We start from the raw sequence: 19,843 nt of genomic DNA on the forward strand, positions 1-19,843 counted from the left end.
AACAAAAATGAAAAAAGACAATGAAACACAAAAATTCAGACAATGCCATCTGTGTTGTGATTCAATAGTAGCTACTCTATTAATTCCAGACGTTGAACAATAGATGGCAGTAGACAACAATAAAGCCATTGCAACGTTTCTTTGTGAAACCAATTCAAAGGCTGTCAAATCCACTCCAGTGTGAATAATTGCTGATGTCTGCGGGATGAGCGTTCGTACAATTGATCAAATCGTTCAAGAGACGCATTGTATTATTCATGATAAGCAAGAGTGCAAAATTAGGATCAAAGTGAAAAGTGCCTCTAAAACCTTATGAAACCAGCCAGCTGACCAGATGGATCAGGCTGAGAGACAGCAAACCATTTATGCTCTTGTTGTTTTAAACGTGGTGTAATCACCATCCACTGTTTGTAAGTACAGATCTTTTCAACTATAGTATGTTGTGTAATGCAGGCATTTCCAGGCCTTGCATAATATATGTGGCTGAAATGAGATTTCGTTCTGCTAGAAAAATGATCATTTTCATCTTGGGACAGTTTAGCGGAGATAGCATCCAACCCCACCCCTTGTACTCCTACACACCCGACCCATCATGACTGTACTGCGGGGGGTTTGAGTCATTGACTCGAATCTCTTGAAAGTTTATTACAAACAGAGTGATTCAGATTCTTATTCGTTCAGTGATACAGTGATATCATTGTTACGCCAGGTATAAAGTTGAGCGTGTCATTGAATCATTCACCCAACCGATTTGCTTTAAGCGCAGGAAATCCTTTATTAAAATTTGCGCACATCCAGTAAGTGTTTAAGTGCTGTTCAGATTTCATAAACAATATTCCCAGTTAATTCAAATCGTTCATGAACCATGCCTTTATCTTAACCCTCTGGTGCTCTTCGTCATTTTTGAAATTTTAAAAATCACAGCTTCATCGGAATGATATGAAACTTTGTGACTTTTCTAGCATTAGGTATGTAAATACACAAAAAAATACTCCCACTTGTGCTCTTCTGTCAAAAATTACCACCATAATGAATGGGAAATCTGCAAAAACATAAAAATTCACAGAATTTTTTTGTGAACAATCTGCAAATCGGCCACGATGCTGAAAAAAAAAGTCATCAAGAGTGTGATATTGACAAAGACACTCACACACTGTATACATATTATTATCATAATGCATAAACTAACACTTTAAAACACAATTTCTAACAAAAAATATATATATTAAATATATATTCAAATCCATATAAAAAAAATCATTAAATGTGTTCAAAAGAGACCTAGTGAATTCACATTCACATTGAGACCTCTAGTGGTTACACACATGGTTGCATGTTTTCTTAAATAATTCCAAAAAAGTGTATTATTTTCAATGGCAAAAATAAACCATAATTATTGCATAAATATTAATAAGTACCATCAATCATCTCAAAATACAAAAGAAAATAGAAAAAAAAAATATTATTGAAGAAAAATAAATTGCATTGGTTTTACTGGGGTGGAGGAAGTTTAAATTTTTAGGTGTCCAGTCACTTATGTCCGGGATGACAACCAATGCAATCCCTAAACGAAGAGCACCAAAGGGTTAAAAAAACAATTTCATCAGACCCAATTAGCTCTAACCCACATTGGGTTAGTTTTAGAGGTGGGGTTAGAGATGAACCTTCGTGATTTTAGCAAATGGAGTGAAGCTGTTAAAAACGCCCACTGATTTGGAAATCGTCAATTTTGGGTCTACACAGAGACACCTGAAACTACTTAAAACCAGCCACTCGTTTGGTAAAGGGGCGTATTCGTTCAGTGGTTCCAACCAATGATGCTCCTGCGCAAGATCCATGAAAGTGAACGAATTAAAATATGTAAAAGATTTGTTCAAACAAACCGTTTCGCTCACTGAAATGATTAATTACGAAAGAAAGCATGGAGACGTTTTTTTTTTCTTTCACGGCCGTTTTCCAACATTCTGGCGTACTCCCTGATTCCAAGTCAAGGTAGAGCTCGAACTAGTGACCTCTGCTAGATTATTCATTATGTTCTGACATGAACTGTCCCAGCACGGATTTGAGCTGCCTTTCTCTTTAATTCTGCTGGATACTTTACTGCGGAGCCCCCACAAAATGTTGGAGGGCGGGCCGCGCAGCAGCAGCGCAGTGAGTTGTCAAAATCTGTTGTGGTGGTGACGCTGAGGGTCCACAACGCCCACTAAAGTAAATTGATGTGAAGTTCGTCTCGTGAGGGATTATATAGGCTATTTGTAATCATCAGCGTTGCGATTGTGATCGTCTTTTTTAATCGAGCTGAATGATAATGCAGCGATTTCTCTTACTGCAACTTCGGGCGGCGGACAGGCGCAAGGGCGCGGGCAGGGTATAGTTATCCAATGCGCAAGTGTCATTCTGTTGGATTATCCCAAACAACTGCGTCTCCAACTGCACCGGGATGCCTCTTATCAGCCTGGACGACGATGATCAGAGATGGGTCCCGACGCATGTCAACGTGACCGTCCTTCGCGCGAGGGGTCTGCGGACGAAGGGCAAGCAAGGCAGCCGCTATGTTTACACTATCATCCAGGTCGGCAAGGAGAAGTACACCACCGGCCTGGTGGAGAAGGCTGAGGAGCCGCAGTGGAACGAGGAGTGCTCGTTTGAGCTGCTGCCCGGGCTGCTGGAGGCGGGTGGGACGAGCGCGTACCCGACCGGTAGCAGCAACCTGGTGCTCACCGTGATGCATAGAGTGCTCATCGGGCTGGACGTGTTTCTCGGTCAAACTATTGTTCCCCTCGACAAAGTTTTCCAGGAGGGAATGTGTCCTAGAAACGAGTGAGTATTAGAGCTAATAATAGGATCAATTAATAGGCCTCTTGGTCGAGGGCCTCTTTAAGACTGTTGTTGTACTGTGTCAGTACCATGGTACAGTGGCATCAGTTACCATGGTACTGCATGGTTACCATATTCACGTGCCAACGTATTTACATTAAATTCTAATATACATCACTGTGGTTTGCTCGTCTAAGCTGGTTTGAGGAGACAAGCTAACCTGCAGGCGTGCATGAAAACATTGTATTATCATAGTTAACTTAAACATTTATCACTTGAAATAAAATAAACATTAACTGAAATTAATGTTCATCTTTATTTTGATATATTAAAATAACTAAACTGAAATAAAAACTATAGACATATTTAAAAAATGTAACGACATCAAAATGGTTGTGGAAAACACAAAAATGCATTCAAAATATTAATAAAAAAACAATAAAATAAATAAATTACACTAAAAATGGCATGTTTTAAAATGTACCCAATAAGCTGTGTTGTTTTACCACTTCTTCGTCATTCCCACTTGATGGCATGAAAGAGGGATTGTAAAAAGTGTAGCCTTAGGTTCTGTCTTTATGGTTATTATAGACTTACAAGTTCATGTAATTGAATGTACTTTTGAAGCATAGAAGCTTTCCTTGTTTTTCAGTTGATGTAGTCCTGGGATATTTGACACAGGCATGCCAAAACCTTGAGCCTGTGATTTTGGGTGGAAGAATTTCTGTGCACCCATTTCACAGTTGGACAGACATTCGTGTTTGCAACATAACAGAACCGCAGGAAGATTCTTTGGCCTGCCACCAAAACTTAACCTAAATTACTGATGCCACATGCAATATTAAACAAATCCATGGTGGTCAAAGCCACACAAGCTATCAATGGGAAGTGCAAACCCAACACTGTTTTGAATACCAGAGTAATGGGATATGTTTTTACAGACACAACAACAGCGACATACTTGGAGGGGCATGCTGCGTCTAGTCCGTATGTCCTCATCAGTGCTGGCACAGAGTCATGCCTTCACACACAGGGTAGTACCAGTGTGTGTCAGAATGGTCACAGAGTCTGACTGAAGCTCAACAAACACACATTTCACTGCAGCCTAATAGACGTAACCTTTCTGGAATCATCTTTTTTCAATGTTCATTTTATTTGAATACATCTCTTGTATAGATCTAATATAGATGAAGTTTAACTAGCAGTGCCATCAATAGGAGGAGTAAATCATTTGTCATGTGAGGGGAGGAAGAGATGAGGTAGGTGGGGGTCTCTTGGCTGAATCCTTTATAAACAAGGGAGGAAGTCAGTGAGCCATGCTGAGCAACAATAACATTATTTTCATATTTGATACGCCTTCCTTTATTCTCACGTCCACCATTCCACACAATGTTCAACTAATAAACACAATTAATTTAATTAAAAAACAACATCAAGGGTGTAAGTACCAAGTGCAAGTGAAGTTTATAATATAAGCCTAATTATTATATTGGTTTAGTATATTCGTTTCTTGTCAGTATAAGCATGTTACTGTTTTTAATAGTTCCAGATCTGTCGAGGTGTTTCAAGAAAATCAAACTAACATTTTTTTGTTAGCCTGTGCAAAACATGCCGTAACAATCTACAACAGTGGTTCTAACTATAATCTAGATCAGGTTCTCAACTCTAGTTTGACCAAGAATCTTGATTAAACTTGCCTGCCTGCAACTTTCTAGTAATCCTGAACATGGATGTATACATAATAAAGGCTAGATGTCTCGTCCGCGCTGCTGGCCAATGGAGGTCGACGTCCGCACCTGGCGGCCATCTTGTCACAGTCAGCTCGCTCACTCGTAACATTGTGTTTTAATGGTGCGTGTACTTTTTAAATAACCATAACTTGCTCAATTTTCTACCGATTTTCAAACTGTTTGGTTTGTTATAAACGTCAGATATGTAGTTATGACACTGACTGCATACTTATAAATAATAATTCATAATTTGTTCAAGGATCCAGAATTATTGCCACGTTAGTAACGTTTGTGAGAAACCCAACCATTTGTAAATCTGTCAAGATTTCAGCGAGATAAGAGTATTTGTGTTCAGATCACTCACCTTACATCAGGTTGCCCGCCAGAAAGCTTGCCTGTGACAAGATGGCTGCCGGTGATGACGTTAGAGACTCCGCTGTAAGACATCTAGCCTTAATTATGTATATCTATGAACACCTTGAACAGAACACCACCAAAGTCCCTTTAAGACAAGACATTTCACTCGGCGGCCATCTTTGAAACGCCTCTTGGGCATGCAAGTGCAGCTCCTTTCTCTTTAAATGGGGAAACAAGTTCATCAACTGTTCGCCAAACTTACGATTAAATTTCATATTTGAAATCACCAATGAAATCTGACAACAACGGTCTTATAAATTTTGTTTCTAAACTCTCAAATCATGTCAATCATTGTGCATTGCATTTTCTCCCATTCATAAATAATCAGAGTGCACTGTCTTGTATTGTGTGTGTGTGTGTGTGTGTGTGTGTGTGTGTGTGTGTGTGTGTGTGTGTGACACTACAATGCTAAGGTGTGGTGGGTGGATTTGTCTAGTAACAGCATAGCAAATGAATTTGTCAAGTCAACTTTCAATGTTTATCTTGACGAACTTTCATTTTCTAGTTACTGTTTCCACTGCCATGTAGGCCTCTCTGCATTTCAGGTCATAAGGAGACCAAACGTCCATCTCTGCACACAATATTCTGAATCCTCACATGTCATTGTAGGCGTGAGGCTGTTCTGCACATCTGGATTTAATTGAGCTCAGAGTTGCACCTCTTTCTCCCTCGCTCTCTCTTCTGCTGTCTCTCAGTTTAAGGCGTTTGTCTTGGCTCTCTGCACGTGTGCGCACATGAGGTGCTCTGTGGTGTACCGGAAATGGAGGAAATAGTTTCACCACTGGTTCTCTGAGAGACAAAGGGACGGCCCTATACTAATGCAGTAACATTCGTTCAAGAGGCCCCCGCTTGTGTTTGCACTCCTGTATAGGTCATAGCAGTTTGCTTCAGTGTGGTGCAGGAAATTGTAAGCCGATGTTATTAAAGGCGAGAGCATCAATTTAAGTGTAAAAGTTGTTTTCCCCCCAAAATCATTAGACAAAAACCACAGATCAAACATTTGGGGTCATTAAGATTTTTCAAATGTTCTTAAGGCTGCATTTATTTGATCAAAAGTATAGTAAAACTATTACAATTTTAAATAACTGTTTTGTACTGTAATACATTTTAATAATGTAATTAAAATAATGTCACATCATAATTTTAATTGTTATAAAAAAATATTTTTGGGTGCAATATAATCTGGATATGTTCTTGAGTCTTCATGAGATTTAGACATAAATAAAGCTGATTAAATAAGCTTTCCATTGATGTATGGTTTGTTAGATACAACTATTTGATAATATGGTATCTGAAGGTGCAAAAAAAATCGAAATATTGAGAAAATCGCTGTTAAAGTTGTCCAAATGAAGTCCTTTGCAATGCATATTACTAATAATAATACATTTTTGATATATTTACGGTAGGAAATGTACAGAATATCTTCATGGAACATGATCTTTACTTAATATCCTAATGATTTTTTTTTTTTTTGATGATGATGATGATGATCGTTTTGTGGTCCAGGGTCCCATTTGTTTATCATAACCATTAAGAGATATTGATTTTCTAAAAGTAGGTATGCACCAAAATTAAAAATTCCGATACTGATTTTCATGTAATGGTCAATAACTGAAAAATGACCAGTATTCCAATTCTATAATATTTTGTCTAAATAACTTTTAAAACAGTCATTTTAATACTACAAGTTAATTTATCACAGCATTAAAATGACAGTATGAATATTTGATATTATTTTTGACATTTAAAGGTGCACTATGTAACTTTTCCGTCCCCTAGAGGTCGCCTATTCAAAACAAAGGCGTAGTTTGATTACACCAAGTTTGAGCGCAGAATCATGGGACATTTGGTCTTCACCTCACAGCCGGTGGAAAAGAATTGGGATGGGACTCGGGCAGAAATCATGTTCATGGATGCGGTTATTAACGTTACTGTAGTATGAAACCGAGCAGGACCGAGTGTTGTGGGAGCTGAGCAAGGCCGCTGGAGCGATTGTTAATAAGATGTGCGGAACACACGGCTTCGCGGGCAGCGGGACTATTATGCCACAGTTTCAGCTTTTCGGGTCATGAGTTTGAGGTAACGCAGCTCTGTTTATCATATTAGATACATTTGAGTGTGTTGAAAATGAAGTTATAATGTTACTCTGTGCGTTCACTCGACGGGAGCTATGACACTTATGAACGCAGGAACGCAGATATGATGCTTTTACAGATATTTACTGGCGACTCCCTCACACATCCTGGTTCCTTGGTTAAAATGGCAATTTTCTCACGATTTACAAATAGTTGGAAACATTTTGGATATTGTAAGTACTGAACTGAACAAAATATGGCCTAGTGGTTTTTGGATATTTTACTGAAACATTTTTACATAGTACACCTTTAAGGTACTTTTAATAAAATTAAAATAGTGTTTTTAAACATTAAATTTAAGTTCACATTAGATGATATAAATAAGCTTTTTCTTCTTTCTATGCTTAAGGTGGTTCAAGCTGCACTCCAAGGCTGGCCGAAAGGAGAAGGAGCGGGGAGAGCTGCAGGTCACCATCCAGTTCACCCGCAACAACATGACCGCTAGTATGTACGATTTGACCGTAAAGGACAAGCCTCGTTCTGCATTTGGGAAACTGAAGGACCGTGTCACAGGTAAAAAGCGAGATGTGGAGTCGTCCTCTGCAATTTTACCCGGCCGCTTCGCCGCCCTATCAGGGTCTGTAGGTCCTCCGTTTGGGGGAGATGGTGGACCCGACGAGCCAGGCGAGGAAGAGGTGCTTGATGAACACCGGAGCAAGGTGAAAGATTTCTTCTTTAAAGGGAAACTACGCAAGAATTCAGACACAAGGTCCTGCTCGTCATTGGCTTCGGACAGTAGCATGGCATCGTCCGCTGGGGATCCATTCGTCCCAGTAGAGCTGTCCAGAACGCCTGTCTACAGCAGCAGAGTGATGGAGCCCTTCCGTATAGACACTGAAGGAGGGATAAAAGGTCAGTCCGCTATGAGAAGAGAAACTGAGAATTCAATATCATAATTATTATTGATCATTTACATAATGTGGGCTCCATATAGTTTATGATAATTTACTCACTCTCATGTCATTCCAAACCGGTATTATTTTCTTTAATCTATTGATCAAAAAAGAAGATATTTTAAAGAATGTTTCAACCGTTTTTGTGCTTACAATTGAAGTCAATGGGGTCCACAACGGCATTGACTTTCATTGTGGACAAAACAAAAACTTTTTCAAAATATCTTCTTTTGTGTTTCACAGATGAAAGAAATTTGGAACGACATGAGGGTGAGTAAATTAAATTTGGGGTAACTATCTCTTTAAGACACCTTTTCAAACACTCCTCAAATGTCTGGTTGACGCATACCGATCTTTGTTGGTACATTTTCTCTCTCTTCTCTCTGTGATCATGTCTTTAAAGTGATGACCCACAAGCGTGCACACAGCGACGAAGCCAGTAAGATCACGGGTGTTCCTCATCTTAGCCCTGCTGTTGAAAATCTAAAAGGTCAGAGCATGGCGCTCTCCAAATCAACCCTCTGCATCAATGGTAGCCATATCTACTCTGAGCCTGTCAGCCCCAAGAGTCCAAGCACCATCCCGGCCAAGCTCTCCCTGCTGGAGAAATGCGCCCCCCTTTCTCGCTCTCTCCAGAACCTGACCCGACGTGGCGAAGACTCGCAGAAGAGTGACGGGAGACGTTGGTCCATTGATAAGAGCAAGAAGGAGGACGGGGAGATGGAAGGAGCTCAAAGTCAGACCCAAGGGGCCGCTACTCCAGAGGGAAAGCCAGTGCAGGCCGCTGGACCTGTGGAAGTGGTGGATAAAGGGAAAAGGCTGAGGAAAACTCTGTTTTCTAGTGGGAGGAGTGACTCTCTCCCAGCCAAGCCGGAGCAGGGCCAGGTTTCTGTTCCCCTTGAGGGCAGACGCAGAGGATGGTTTGGCTCTGGTGACTCACAGAACAAGCCAAGGTGAGTGAAAGCACGGCTACTAGGTTTTATGTTACGGTACAAAAGATGTCTGACTTTGCACATGTATCAATATCATCAATAGCCGTTCCCCATGATCTGTATTTGACTGTCAGACGTTCTTCAAAAGGTAGACTTTGTTTTTAAGGGAATGGCTTTGAATGTCAGCCTGCATTTTGGTCCTCAGAGAATATTCTTAGAAAAAGAAGCTGTTTGAATTTGCTGATGCAACAGTTACTGCAGCAGCCTTTTCCATTTCATTCCTTTATATTGCTCTTGGTCTGCAGAACATGGGTCAAGACATTTTTAAAAGAAGGGCTTATTAATGTGTGTTTTCATCCCAAAAAAAAAAATTGTTGAAACATTCAAAATCATCAGCTATTTTTTTTTATAAGAAATGTCCACTGTATAGTATTGATTTTTTTTTTTTCACATTTCAGTAATTTCATCTTTTCGTTCAGCAGCATGTTTTTCTGTTGTTGTTGTGTTTTCTGTTTCAATGCATCCAAGCATTTTCTTCACACCAGTTTTATTTTCATTAGTTTGAAATCTTTTAAATCTTATATCACAATATGAGTAATTGTTTCACAACAATATGTCTCAATATATATAGTTAATTTAGCTGGAAGTAAGGTTGTTACAAAAAAATTTAACAATACTATTTTTAACTTGTCTTCAGTAATCTAGAGAACTTTTTACTTACAGTATACAAGTAAACAGTCAGTAATAAAATAGTAACTAAGAATAACTACAATAGAACAAAGCTGCAAATGAGATAAACGGCGCTTTTCAGGTTTTCAGATAGGTCTATCTAATAGAAGTAAGAAATACAGAAACTGAATAAAGTAATCAAATGTGAAATAAACCTTATTTTAAAAATAAAATTCTATTATTATTTATATTAAAAAAATAATAATAAAAAATATTCAGTCAAGTGCAGTGAGTGATTTTCTTTTGTTAATTGATTAACATTAAGCACACAGACAGCAGCAGTGTATTACAGTAGGATGTAAGAGCTTTTAGACATATACACATCTGTTTATGTTCACTTAAGACACAACTGACTGTTTACCTGAATACTCAAGACAGGCATTTTGAAATAACTTTAAGCACAATAAACCACAAAGTTTTTTTTTTTTTGGAGAATTCATTACTCATGTTTTGTGACGGATGGATTTATGTGTGTGCACTGAGAATGTGTGCACAGAAAACCGTCTATCAGAACACAAATACCTAATTGAATTATCTGCCTCATCATATTGCGCTTAAATGGTTTAAAATCGCTATGATGCAACATCAAATGAGCGATAGAGACGATAATCCAAAATGTACAATTGTCAAATTTGTACCGGTTTATCGTGTCTAAAATCGTTTTTGTCTACTGATATACATCGCCGCCCCTAATTAAAGATTTTAGGATTAAAGAAAACACCTTTTCCCCTTTATTGCTCTTTTTCAATTGTTCCAGCTAACCCAACAGTATTTATCTAGGAACATTTATAAGATGGTCAATACATGCCAGACACTTTAATCCAATTTGAATCCAAAGACAGTTTTTCTTCTATTAACAGGTCTCTCTGTAATAGAGAAGAACTGTCTTTCTCCCCTCACCCATAGTTAGATATTATGGCCCATGACACACAATGACTAAGAGGACTACTTGTGCCTTCCCTCCACAGGCTGGGAGTCTCTCCTAAGGTAGAGAGCAGCTCAGACACCCCCTGTCAGATCCCTTGCTCCCCCAGTCAGCCCCCATGCTCTCTTCCCCTCAATTGCACTACTGGCTCGGTGTCTCCCCCTAGTGGCAATCACACCAACCCATTCACCCACTCTTCCCCAACACCCTCTTCCATCTCTCCCTCCAACCCTTTCCTCACACGACTACAGCAAAACCCTTTTTTTGAGGATCTTATAGCCGAGGAAGCACTGACGTCTCCAACAGCTGGTTACTGTTCACTCAATTCCAGTCTTTATCATTACCCAGTTGGATCCAGTCCCCTCTGTAATGGAGTGTCGAGCAAAATGTCCGCAATAAAGCGAGAAAGACCAAGGAGTATGTCACGGCAGAGGTCTCTTCCGACCATCATGCCTGAGACCCCAGAAACAAACTCCAATACCAATCCGAAACACTCTCTGTCTGAGAGGCCTGGGGAATGGGATGATTTTGAGGCTTTTGCCACCAGCCGTCTCAAATCACCAAGTGGAACACCAACTAGACCTCCATCAGCACCGTTTCTTTCACAGGTACCAAATACAAACCAGATGACATTTGTAAATGATCAAGCCATTGCTTTAAGAGTTGATGAAGTTGATACGGGTATTTCAAAGCCCTGGGATCTGCCTCCTCTACCACCACGTAGACCCATGAGAACCCAAGCGATCACCATGGACAGCTGGTTGGATAGAGCCCAGGAGCTGGCTGTGCAAAAAGAGGCCTGCTTTCTCTCCCAGACTGACTTTGCCTCTCTTCAGCATGTGAGAGATGGAGACTTGAAGAGGAACTCTCAAATTGTATGTTCAGGGAAAGAGTTGCATCACATTTCTTCAGTAGGGAATAACAATATGGAAGCGGAGTTACTCAGCGGTATCAAACTGAACCAATTCATGGTTGGGGAAGCAACAGGGCAAGATTTTCATAGAAACAACAATGCTAACGGTTCTCCGAATGGTTTCAGTGAAGATGTACTCGGAAGCTCTGAATGCGAGAACACTGTACCTGAAACGCTGTGTTTTCCGTCTGATTGGGAAACCACGGTGACCGAATCACTTTGCAGTTCACCTCAGAACCAACCCAAACACGATTCAGAATTGTCCTATGACGTAAAGGTCTCCAATGAGCAACAACAAAAGACTAAAACCAATGGCATCGGTTTGTTGATCCTCTCCCCTAGAGATTCGAACAACAATACAGATATTACTTCAGACTTTGCGTTCATTGATTCTGATAGTTCACGGTCGGAGTTGCAACCACCTTTTGAAATGAATAAAGAAGGTAAAGCATCCCAAGATTGTTCACATATGCCCTCTGGGAATGGTTCCTCACCTCCCATGTGCTCACCGGGCTTACCTGAGGATATATTGTGCAGAATGGCATCAGAGTTGAAGATGTTTTCACCAAGGAACACCCATAACGATATCACATCACATTTGTCTGACCCACAAAACCAAAACCAATGCTCATCACCTTTTGAGAGATCTTGTGAAGGACTGGGGGGACAAGTAGTCGACCCTTGTGAACACCAAAACACTGCTTCAAAGTTTGACTGTGACTTTCAAGATGTGGCTGACGTTGTCCAAAGAAAGGAAATCACTGTGATCACTCAAACATGCTCAAGCAATGACAACACTGTGACAACTCAAATCAAACCAGAGATGGTGGAAGACAGTTGCGTCTTGCTCACTACACATGATGATGAGGAGCTTAATGTTAATTTAAGAGAAGGTAACCTAAACTCTGAAGTCTGTTTCTTAAAGAACAATGAGGTCAAAGGATCCTGTTTGACGTTGGATGAACAAATCAGCTTTGAGGACTTTCATGCTAGAGTAGCTCCAAGAAACTCCAGAAGCCCCTATACAACAACAGAAGTCAGATCAGCCCGCATCAGACCACGCTCAACCACAAGCTCACCCAAAACTGTCTCGGGTGCCAACACGCTCCCAGGCTTTGATAATCCTGCATCAGACCTCATTTTGCATGATCTTTCCCCTTCACACACTCCATTAGCTGTTACTAATTCCTGTCTCCGCCTTGACCCTTCCTTTCTGGCAAATCCCCCAAACGAGATGCCCAGCATGGGTTCCACATGCTCCTCCACAGCCCAGCCCCACGTTGACGCACCGCTCTCCCTCTCACCTGAGGAGACACAGCCAGCAAACGTCCTCCTGCCCCATGAGGAGAGCAGGTGAGACCTCACTGCCTTTAAAAGTGCACTCACCTCTGCTCTCACCTGAGAAATGACCTCATTCTCTCTCACAGGTGCTCTAGGACAGGCTATAAATGCTCTCACATTTGTTGTCCTAGAACAAACTTTGTTTTTTGCGCTCACAGCTTGCTATAATTTGAACTTTGACAAATGTGTAAAATGCATTTTTCCATCACCATCTCTTGTGTTTCCTCCTGGTTTGCACATGCTGTCACTTTTTTTCATTTTTTCATCTTTGTTTTTCTGTTGCTTTTTCCAGTCATCATTCTGTTTTGGTAGACACCACAACACATATTTCCTAGTAAAATGGACTTTTAGAGGACAAAGTTGTATTGTACGCATCTAGTGTTTATGAGAGGTTTGATGGTGTGATATGTAGACTCCAGCATCATTATGATTGCCGACTGACCTGTTTGTTAGTACCCAAAGAGACAAAGAATTGTAAATGAGATCCCTTTTATATATATTAAGTGCTTCTCCTAGACAGCGTTGACATTAAATAGCTTGAACTTGCTTTTTTCCCCCATATATTTCTAAAAACGAAACAATCCTGCTCATTATCAGTACTTGCACACAAATCAAAATAGCTTTATTCACAACATTTCGGTCCCATGACCTTCATCAGGCATATAGGTCACGTTAGGTCTTTTTTTCCCCATAACCTGCAGGTGTGCTATTGATTGTTTGTTTCATATACTTCTAAAAATCTTCTACTAAACTCTACTAAAATCCATTAATCGTGTGTCTCCTTTTAGAAATTTCCTCAAGCAATGTCTTAGTGCTCAGATTTGCCAAGATGTCTTCAAAGGACTTTAAGAAGATACTTTATATTTAATTTATTTAATTTTATTTTTTGTCATTTTATTCATATTTTTAATATTTCTTTATACAGGGTTCCCACGCTTCTTGAAAGTACTTGAATTTCAGACACATGGATTCAAGGCCTGGAAAGTACTTGAAAACAAATATAGGTCCTTGAAAGTGCTTGAATTAAATTTGAAATAAATTTAGTTTAAAATGGTGTTATTTCAAAAATTGTCCTACAGTATATGCGCTATCAAAGACAGAACGAAACGTTGCTTATGTTTTGGGGGTGGAGGGGTAGCGGGGAAGAAAAACTTGCAACGATGGAGAGCAGTACATACACTTGCTGAAAATGAAAAGTTGCGATTTCCTAGGCCGATATGGCTAGCCTAGGAACTGTACTCTCATTCCTGCATAATAATCAAGGAACTTTGCTGCCGTACCATGGGTGAAGCGTCGCAATGATATTACGCGACGCCTGAAAATAGGCTAACTTCCGTCAACATAACCAACGTGACAACTTGCTTGCACAGAGAGCGCTGGGGACTATTATCAGGTGCTGCATAATATCATTGCGCCGCTGCACTCATGATACGGCTCAAAGCTCTTGATTATAACTCAGGAATGAGAGTATAGTTCCTAACCATATCGGCCTAGAAAATCACAACTTTTCATTTTCCGTCGGTTTTAGTACACGATGTAACTATACACATTACAACATGTAAATAGGAAAATGTTGGCGTTATTTTGTCACTTATTGAGCAGTAGGCTAGCTGGAGCCATTTACCTCCAGTCTTTGTGCTAAGCTAGGCTAGCGGTGGGTGCGTCAGACAGAGTTGAGACACAACCAGACATGGAGATGAGAATGGTATGTATGGACTTATCTAACTCTGGGGGATACGGTGAATAAGCTAAAGTCCCAAAAAGTCTGCGTGTTCCTTTAAGTGGCCTACTTTAAGAGGTCTTTCATGATGCTACGTATGCTGGGTTATGAATCTGATTGGTGCTTGAAATAAAATAAATGGTGCTTGAAAAAGTCCTTGAATCTGGTGTTCATGAAAGAGTGGGAACCCTGTATATAGCTTTCATGTATTTTATTTCAATTTTAGCTTTATTAATTTTAGTACTTAAACAAAAATTAGAAATGCTATTTTGGCTTACGTTGTTTTTCATCTAATATTTAAAATTATTCCAGCTTTATTTCAATTAACGAAAAGGATTTTTAACAGTTTTTTTTTCATCGTTTTATTAAATCTTCAAACTAGTTGATGCTTAAATGAAGAAAAACTGAGAGCATTGTCTTGCTGAACTGACAGAACAACTGAGTGATAAAATTGTAAAATTGCCATTGCAAACAATTCTACAAGAATCAGCTCCTGTAATTTTTTTTTTTAAGATAGTAGTACAATATGTACCACTCAAATCAGACAAATTGGCAAATTATTCTGCAACCAATGTCTTTGTCTACGGTGTTACTTTTAACCATTGCTGCTTCTACTATTCGCTATTGCTTGTGCTATACTCACTAACTCACCAGGAAATTTATACGCCAAAAACATGAGATTAAGAAATGTAGCTGAAAGTACAATTACCAGTTAAACCATGTTGAAGTCCCTAGGTCTACATAAATACTTAATTGATCTCTGTTTTGCACCGCTGTACAGCCCTCACCCAGTGAAGCCTTTGACCAACACGACTGCGCAGGGAGAGAAGAAACCTGAAAGCCGCTCAGTTCTGGAAAAACTCAAGTCCACCATTAACCCTGGAAGATCTGCACCACACACCACTGCTGAGGATGAGAAAAACCAGGTACTGAAAGCTTCATGAAGAAAAGGTTCTGTAAACACAATTTTTATCTAATAACCCTTCTACTTGATAGATATCACTGATTTAAAAAAGCATTATCTGAGTTTAATCAGCTGAAACGCTTAAGTATTTTGAGTACATTATGCTGTACATGACATACAGTACCTAATTACTGTCTTTCTCTCGTAAACATGACTGTTTCTGTTTCCTGTGCAGTTGGCTCTGATGGAGGCCCGGGCTCAGTATCAGAACATGACCAACATGGAGCTGATAGCTCTGCTGCTTCAGCAGGAAATGGACGCCAAGAAGCAGCGAGCTGAAACAGAGGTGCAGGTGGCGTTATTGGAGAAACGTGAGGCCGAACTGAAGAAAATAAAGATTCAGGTCAGAGACCTGGAGGACTACATTGACAAGCTGCTGGTGCGCATCATGGAACAGACGCCCACTTTGCTGCAGGTACGCGCAAGACCAAAATGACTACGGTGACCTGCTCCGTCCTGAAAACACTATTGATCTAAAGCCATTTGTGATGCTCCATTAAATTTCAAAACTGCCAGATTCACATAGACACGATAAAGCTTTGCATGCTTTTTACTGGACATCCAAATCCACAATCATTGTTTAGCGTACTATTAGTCATTTATATGAGCACAAGGCAGTGGTTAAAAGTTAAAAGACGGATTTTCTTGATCTCATGTCATGTAAATATTTGTATAATCTACACATGTATGTCTTCCTGTTCATGAATATGCTAATTTTCATAATAGGCAATAAGAAGATCTGGGATCTGGATATGTTAAAGGGTTAGTTCACCCAAAAATGAAAATTATGTCATTAATGACTCACCCTCATGTCGTGTCGTTCCACAACCATAAGATCTCTGTTCATCTTTGGAACACAGATATTTTAGATTTAGAAAATATTTACTTTCTCTCCCTCCATTGAAAATGTATGTACGGTATACTGTCCATGTCCAGAAAGGTAATAAAAACATCATCAAAGTAGTCCATGTGACATCAGTGGGTTAGTTAGAATTTTTTGAAGCATCGAAAATACATTTTGGTCAAAAATAACAAAAACTATGACTTTATTCAGCATTGTCTTCTCTTCCGGTTCACGACTGCGCAGTGCTGACGTGTTATCTGGTGCGTCACATCTACGTCGTCAAGCTCAGTCTGAGGAAGCTCACTTTTCCGCGTCGAAGCCTATGGGGTCGCTGTGTCCATTTCTTTTACTGTCTATGGTCTCCCTCAGACTGTAAAGGAAGCTCGGGCGCACCAGATAACACGTCAGCAGCGTCACTGCGGAGTCGTGAACGCGGATTGACAACAGACCGGAAGAGAAGACAATGAATAAAGAATAGTCTTAGTTTTTGTCATTTTTGGAGCTAAATAGATTTTTGATGCTTCAAAAAATTCTAACTAACCCACTGATGTCACATGGACTACCTTGATGATGTTTTTATTACCTTTCTGGACATGGACAGTATACCGTACATACATTTTCAATGGAGGGACCGAAAGCTCTCGGACTAAATCTAAAATATCTTAAACTGTGTTCCGAAGATGAACGGAGATCTTACAGGTGTGGAACGGCATAATTTTAATTTTTGGGTGAACTAACCTTTTAAACATTATAATGTCTTACGAAAGTTACGAAACTCACAAATGCAAGGAAAAAACCACTGCCTATAATAATTGACTTCTTTAAATGCCACTTTAACACTTCTTTCCATGTAATTGGAAATTGAACGGAATAACAACAAAATCGGATAATCCTCCAAACATGTCCAAATCTCAAGAAAATTTCAAACGAATGTTACACTGTTCAGTATGAATCCAGAGATTTAAAAACATTAGTAATATTCAATGTAGCCTAATGTGTCAAAGTTAATGTAAAATATTGCTTTCAAAAATGTTATGTACATGTAAATATTTATCTTACTTCTTGATAGCTTTAAAAGCACCTTACTGCGCATTATGCAAAACCGTTGTTCTTGAGCCAGTCAGCTTTGCCACATTGAAGCCGCTGATATCAGTGCATGCTCACTTCCATCAAGCACTCGCACAAGCAGAGATTGTTTCTGCAAATATGTAAGCTATGCAATATTACATACAACCTGCTAAGCTGTAGCTTAAGTTAATATATGCTACACAAAATATATTCATGAAGCCATAGCACTGCTGAATACTTAGATCGTTGCTAAAGTAGCAAATTTAGTGATATGCAAATGCCTAAGCTTTCTAAACCACAAAATGTTTATTTTTAAGTTAAACAAAGATCTGTTGTTTATGTTTACTGCATTGTAACCTCATTGTGTTAGTGTGGCTTTTTTTCTGATATTCATTCCTATGGTGTCTTATACCATTGTTTTTGTTCTGTTTTTAAGGTTACATTGTGTGTGATTTTTATTCAGTATTTTCTTTGGTTGTTTCCTCATTTATTATTGTCCCATAAGAGTATCAGTTCTATGTCTCAGTATTGGACTTAAAGAAAGTACAGGGTTGCAGTTAATTTTTGTTGACTCATTGCATTAAAATTTGTATTTGTAACAATGCATCCTGAAATGAAACCTTTTTAGTTCGTTACACAGCCCTCAGTTTCCCCCTGTGTTCTCGGAAAGAACCATGTACAGTAGCACTGTGATTTCTAGATTGCTGTTGATTTTATTTTGCTTTTTAATCACCATTTTGCAATGTGCCTCTGTGGATTTATTTACAACATACATTCACATTTGTATTTTCTTATTTTGTTTTATTTATTGATAATTATTTCAAACGGCTTCATTTTCAAAGTTATTTGAAAATAAAGTTATAAAATCATTTGCCGTCTTTTGGTTTGAGTTCTTTACAGATAAGACCTGTTTAAAGACCTGTATAGGTCTAAGAGATTTAAACTTAATATTCACAAAATCTTCACTGCGTTTCTCAAAAGCATCGTGAGCTAAGTTGATCGTAGAGACAGTTCTTGGTAATGGTTCTACTTGGGTTTACGATACTTTTGGAAACGCAGGTCCGAACAGTATAGTGGTACTCCATCCGCAACAATCACGGTCCACGGTAGTGCTATTGATTGCCACTGGGTGGCACTACTGTGCTTTTAAGATGATTTATTGTACTTTTATTATGCTTAGTCCACTTTATAGTCGTTAGACTACATTTTATTGCAACATAAACTATTTTTTGTATATTTAAAACCTATTGGTTAAAACAAAGTACTTTTATTATGAATTTTATCTATTTATATATATATATATATATAATATAATTTTACAGCTGATCCATCACCGCAGCGTAAAATGGCTGTGCAGATGGGTTTCATAAAATATTAATGTTGTGGGAGTCCAAGTTTAAACTGACAGGGTCTCTGATTGCATTGTTTGAGCTTTTAACATTGTCACCGTAATGCAAATTTGATCTTAACAACAATTCCTACAGGAATAGCAGCAACTGAGGTTTACATTCTTGGTTGTTTATCTCTGCTGGGATAAACATGAAGATAACCCAAATAAAATAAAAAATACATTTAAGGTCACAATATATTCCCTAATTATAGTTATGACTATGTTTTATTGGTAAAGTGTCAAAAGGCTATACTATTTTAAGCAGAAATAGAATACATGGCTCAACATAGATTTGTCTGATATGAATGATGATCATGATATAATTGGTTAAAATTAAGTATATATGAACCATAATAATCAAATCTCTTGAACGGTTTCAACTATTCAATTGTTGTTGTTGTTGTTATTATTATTATTATTATTATTATTATTAAATTACTTCGGTTATAATCTCTTGAATCATTTTAGCCGTTCAAGAGACATTTTTATTACATAGTCCTATAGGTCTGGAGGTGAAACAAAAATTTTATTTTAAGAATCATTTGAATATTGTTCTTATTCTGAATACATTTCCCCCCACAAAATCTATGGTGGTTATAACTGTAATATATGCACATCATGCATGACATTTGGAGCTAATTCATTAGATCTGCTCTCAATGATTACTTATATTACATGCAGTGCTCCAACCAACCACACTCTTATCTTAAATGCTGTCAGCAGGTGGCATAATTTATAATTACAGGTTTCCAAATTGTATCTTTTTGAATGGTTAAAATTATTTGAGATATTATTTTTAAAAACGAATTCTAACAAATTATGGAAAATGATGGCTTTAACCAAATGAGCTTTCAGAATCATTAATGTAATTATATTTATGACTATAACAACATATAGGGTCTATATTGTTGTCAACCAATGGTTGTGTTTTAGATATGCAAATTAGTTTGCCCAACTTCAAAGTTGTCAGAAGTCAGCAGATAGTCTAAAAATGCTGTGGAGAAGAAAAAATAATAATTGTGGTG

The 19,843-nt window shown here is 38.6% G+C and overlaps 1 protein-coding gene across 3 annotated transcripts; it reads left to right on the plus strand.

The window, feature by feature from the left end:
- Nucleotides 1-2,302: 2,302 nt before the first annotated feature.
- On the plus strand, nt 2,303-18,305 carry rab11fip5b (RAB11 family interacting protein 5b (class I)). Of its 3 annotated transcripts, XR_013818140.1 has the most exons (8): nt 2,303-2,820; nt 7,449-7,951; nt 8,236-8,262; nt 8,396-8,945; nt 10,622-12,844; nt 15,334-15,478; nt 15,692-16,433; nt 16,962-18,290. XR_013818140.1 is itself a non-coding variant. In XM_079838552.1 (7 exons), the coding sequence occupies exons 1-7, from the start codon at nt 2,441-2,443 to the stop codon at nt 15,950-15,952; spliced, it is 4,089 nt and encodes a 1,362-aa protein (XP_079694678.1). In that variant the 5' UTR covers nt 2,303-2,440; the 3' UTR covers nt 15,953-18,305. The 3 variants fall into 3 exon arrangements, 2 of the variants coding, with proteins under 2 accessions (XP_079694678.1, XP_079694679.1); XM_079838552.1 differs by having other exon boundaries at nt 15,692-18,305; XM_079838553.1 differs by lacking the exon at nt 8,236-8,262 and having other exon boundaries at nt 15,692-18,305.
- Nucleotides 18,306-19,843: the final 1,538 nt, after the last annotated feature.

The sequence above is a fragment of the Gobio gobio genome (genome assembly GCF_949357685.1).
Source record: "Gobio gobio genome assembly, chromosome: 16".
In the NCBI taxonomy this organism is placed as follows: Eukaryota; Metazoa; Chordata; class Actinopteri; order Cypriniformes; family Gobionidae; genus Gobio; species Gobio gobio.

Excerpts from the sequence above, each read along its gene's own strand:
- rab11fip5b (XM_079838552.1), top strand. The coding sequence starts at position 2,441 with ATGCCTCTTATCAGCCTGGACGACGATGATCAGAGATGGGTCCCGACG. Across the intron at positions 2,821-7,448 it reads GGAATGTGTCCTAGAAACGA|GTGGTTCAAGCTGCACTCCA; the intron begins GTGAGTATTAGA and ends TCTATGCTTAAG. Across the intron at positions 8,946-10,621 it reads GACTCACAGAACAAGCCAAG|GCTGGGAGTCTCTCCTAAGG; the intron begins GTGAGTGAAAGC and ends TTCCCTCCACAG.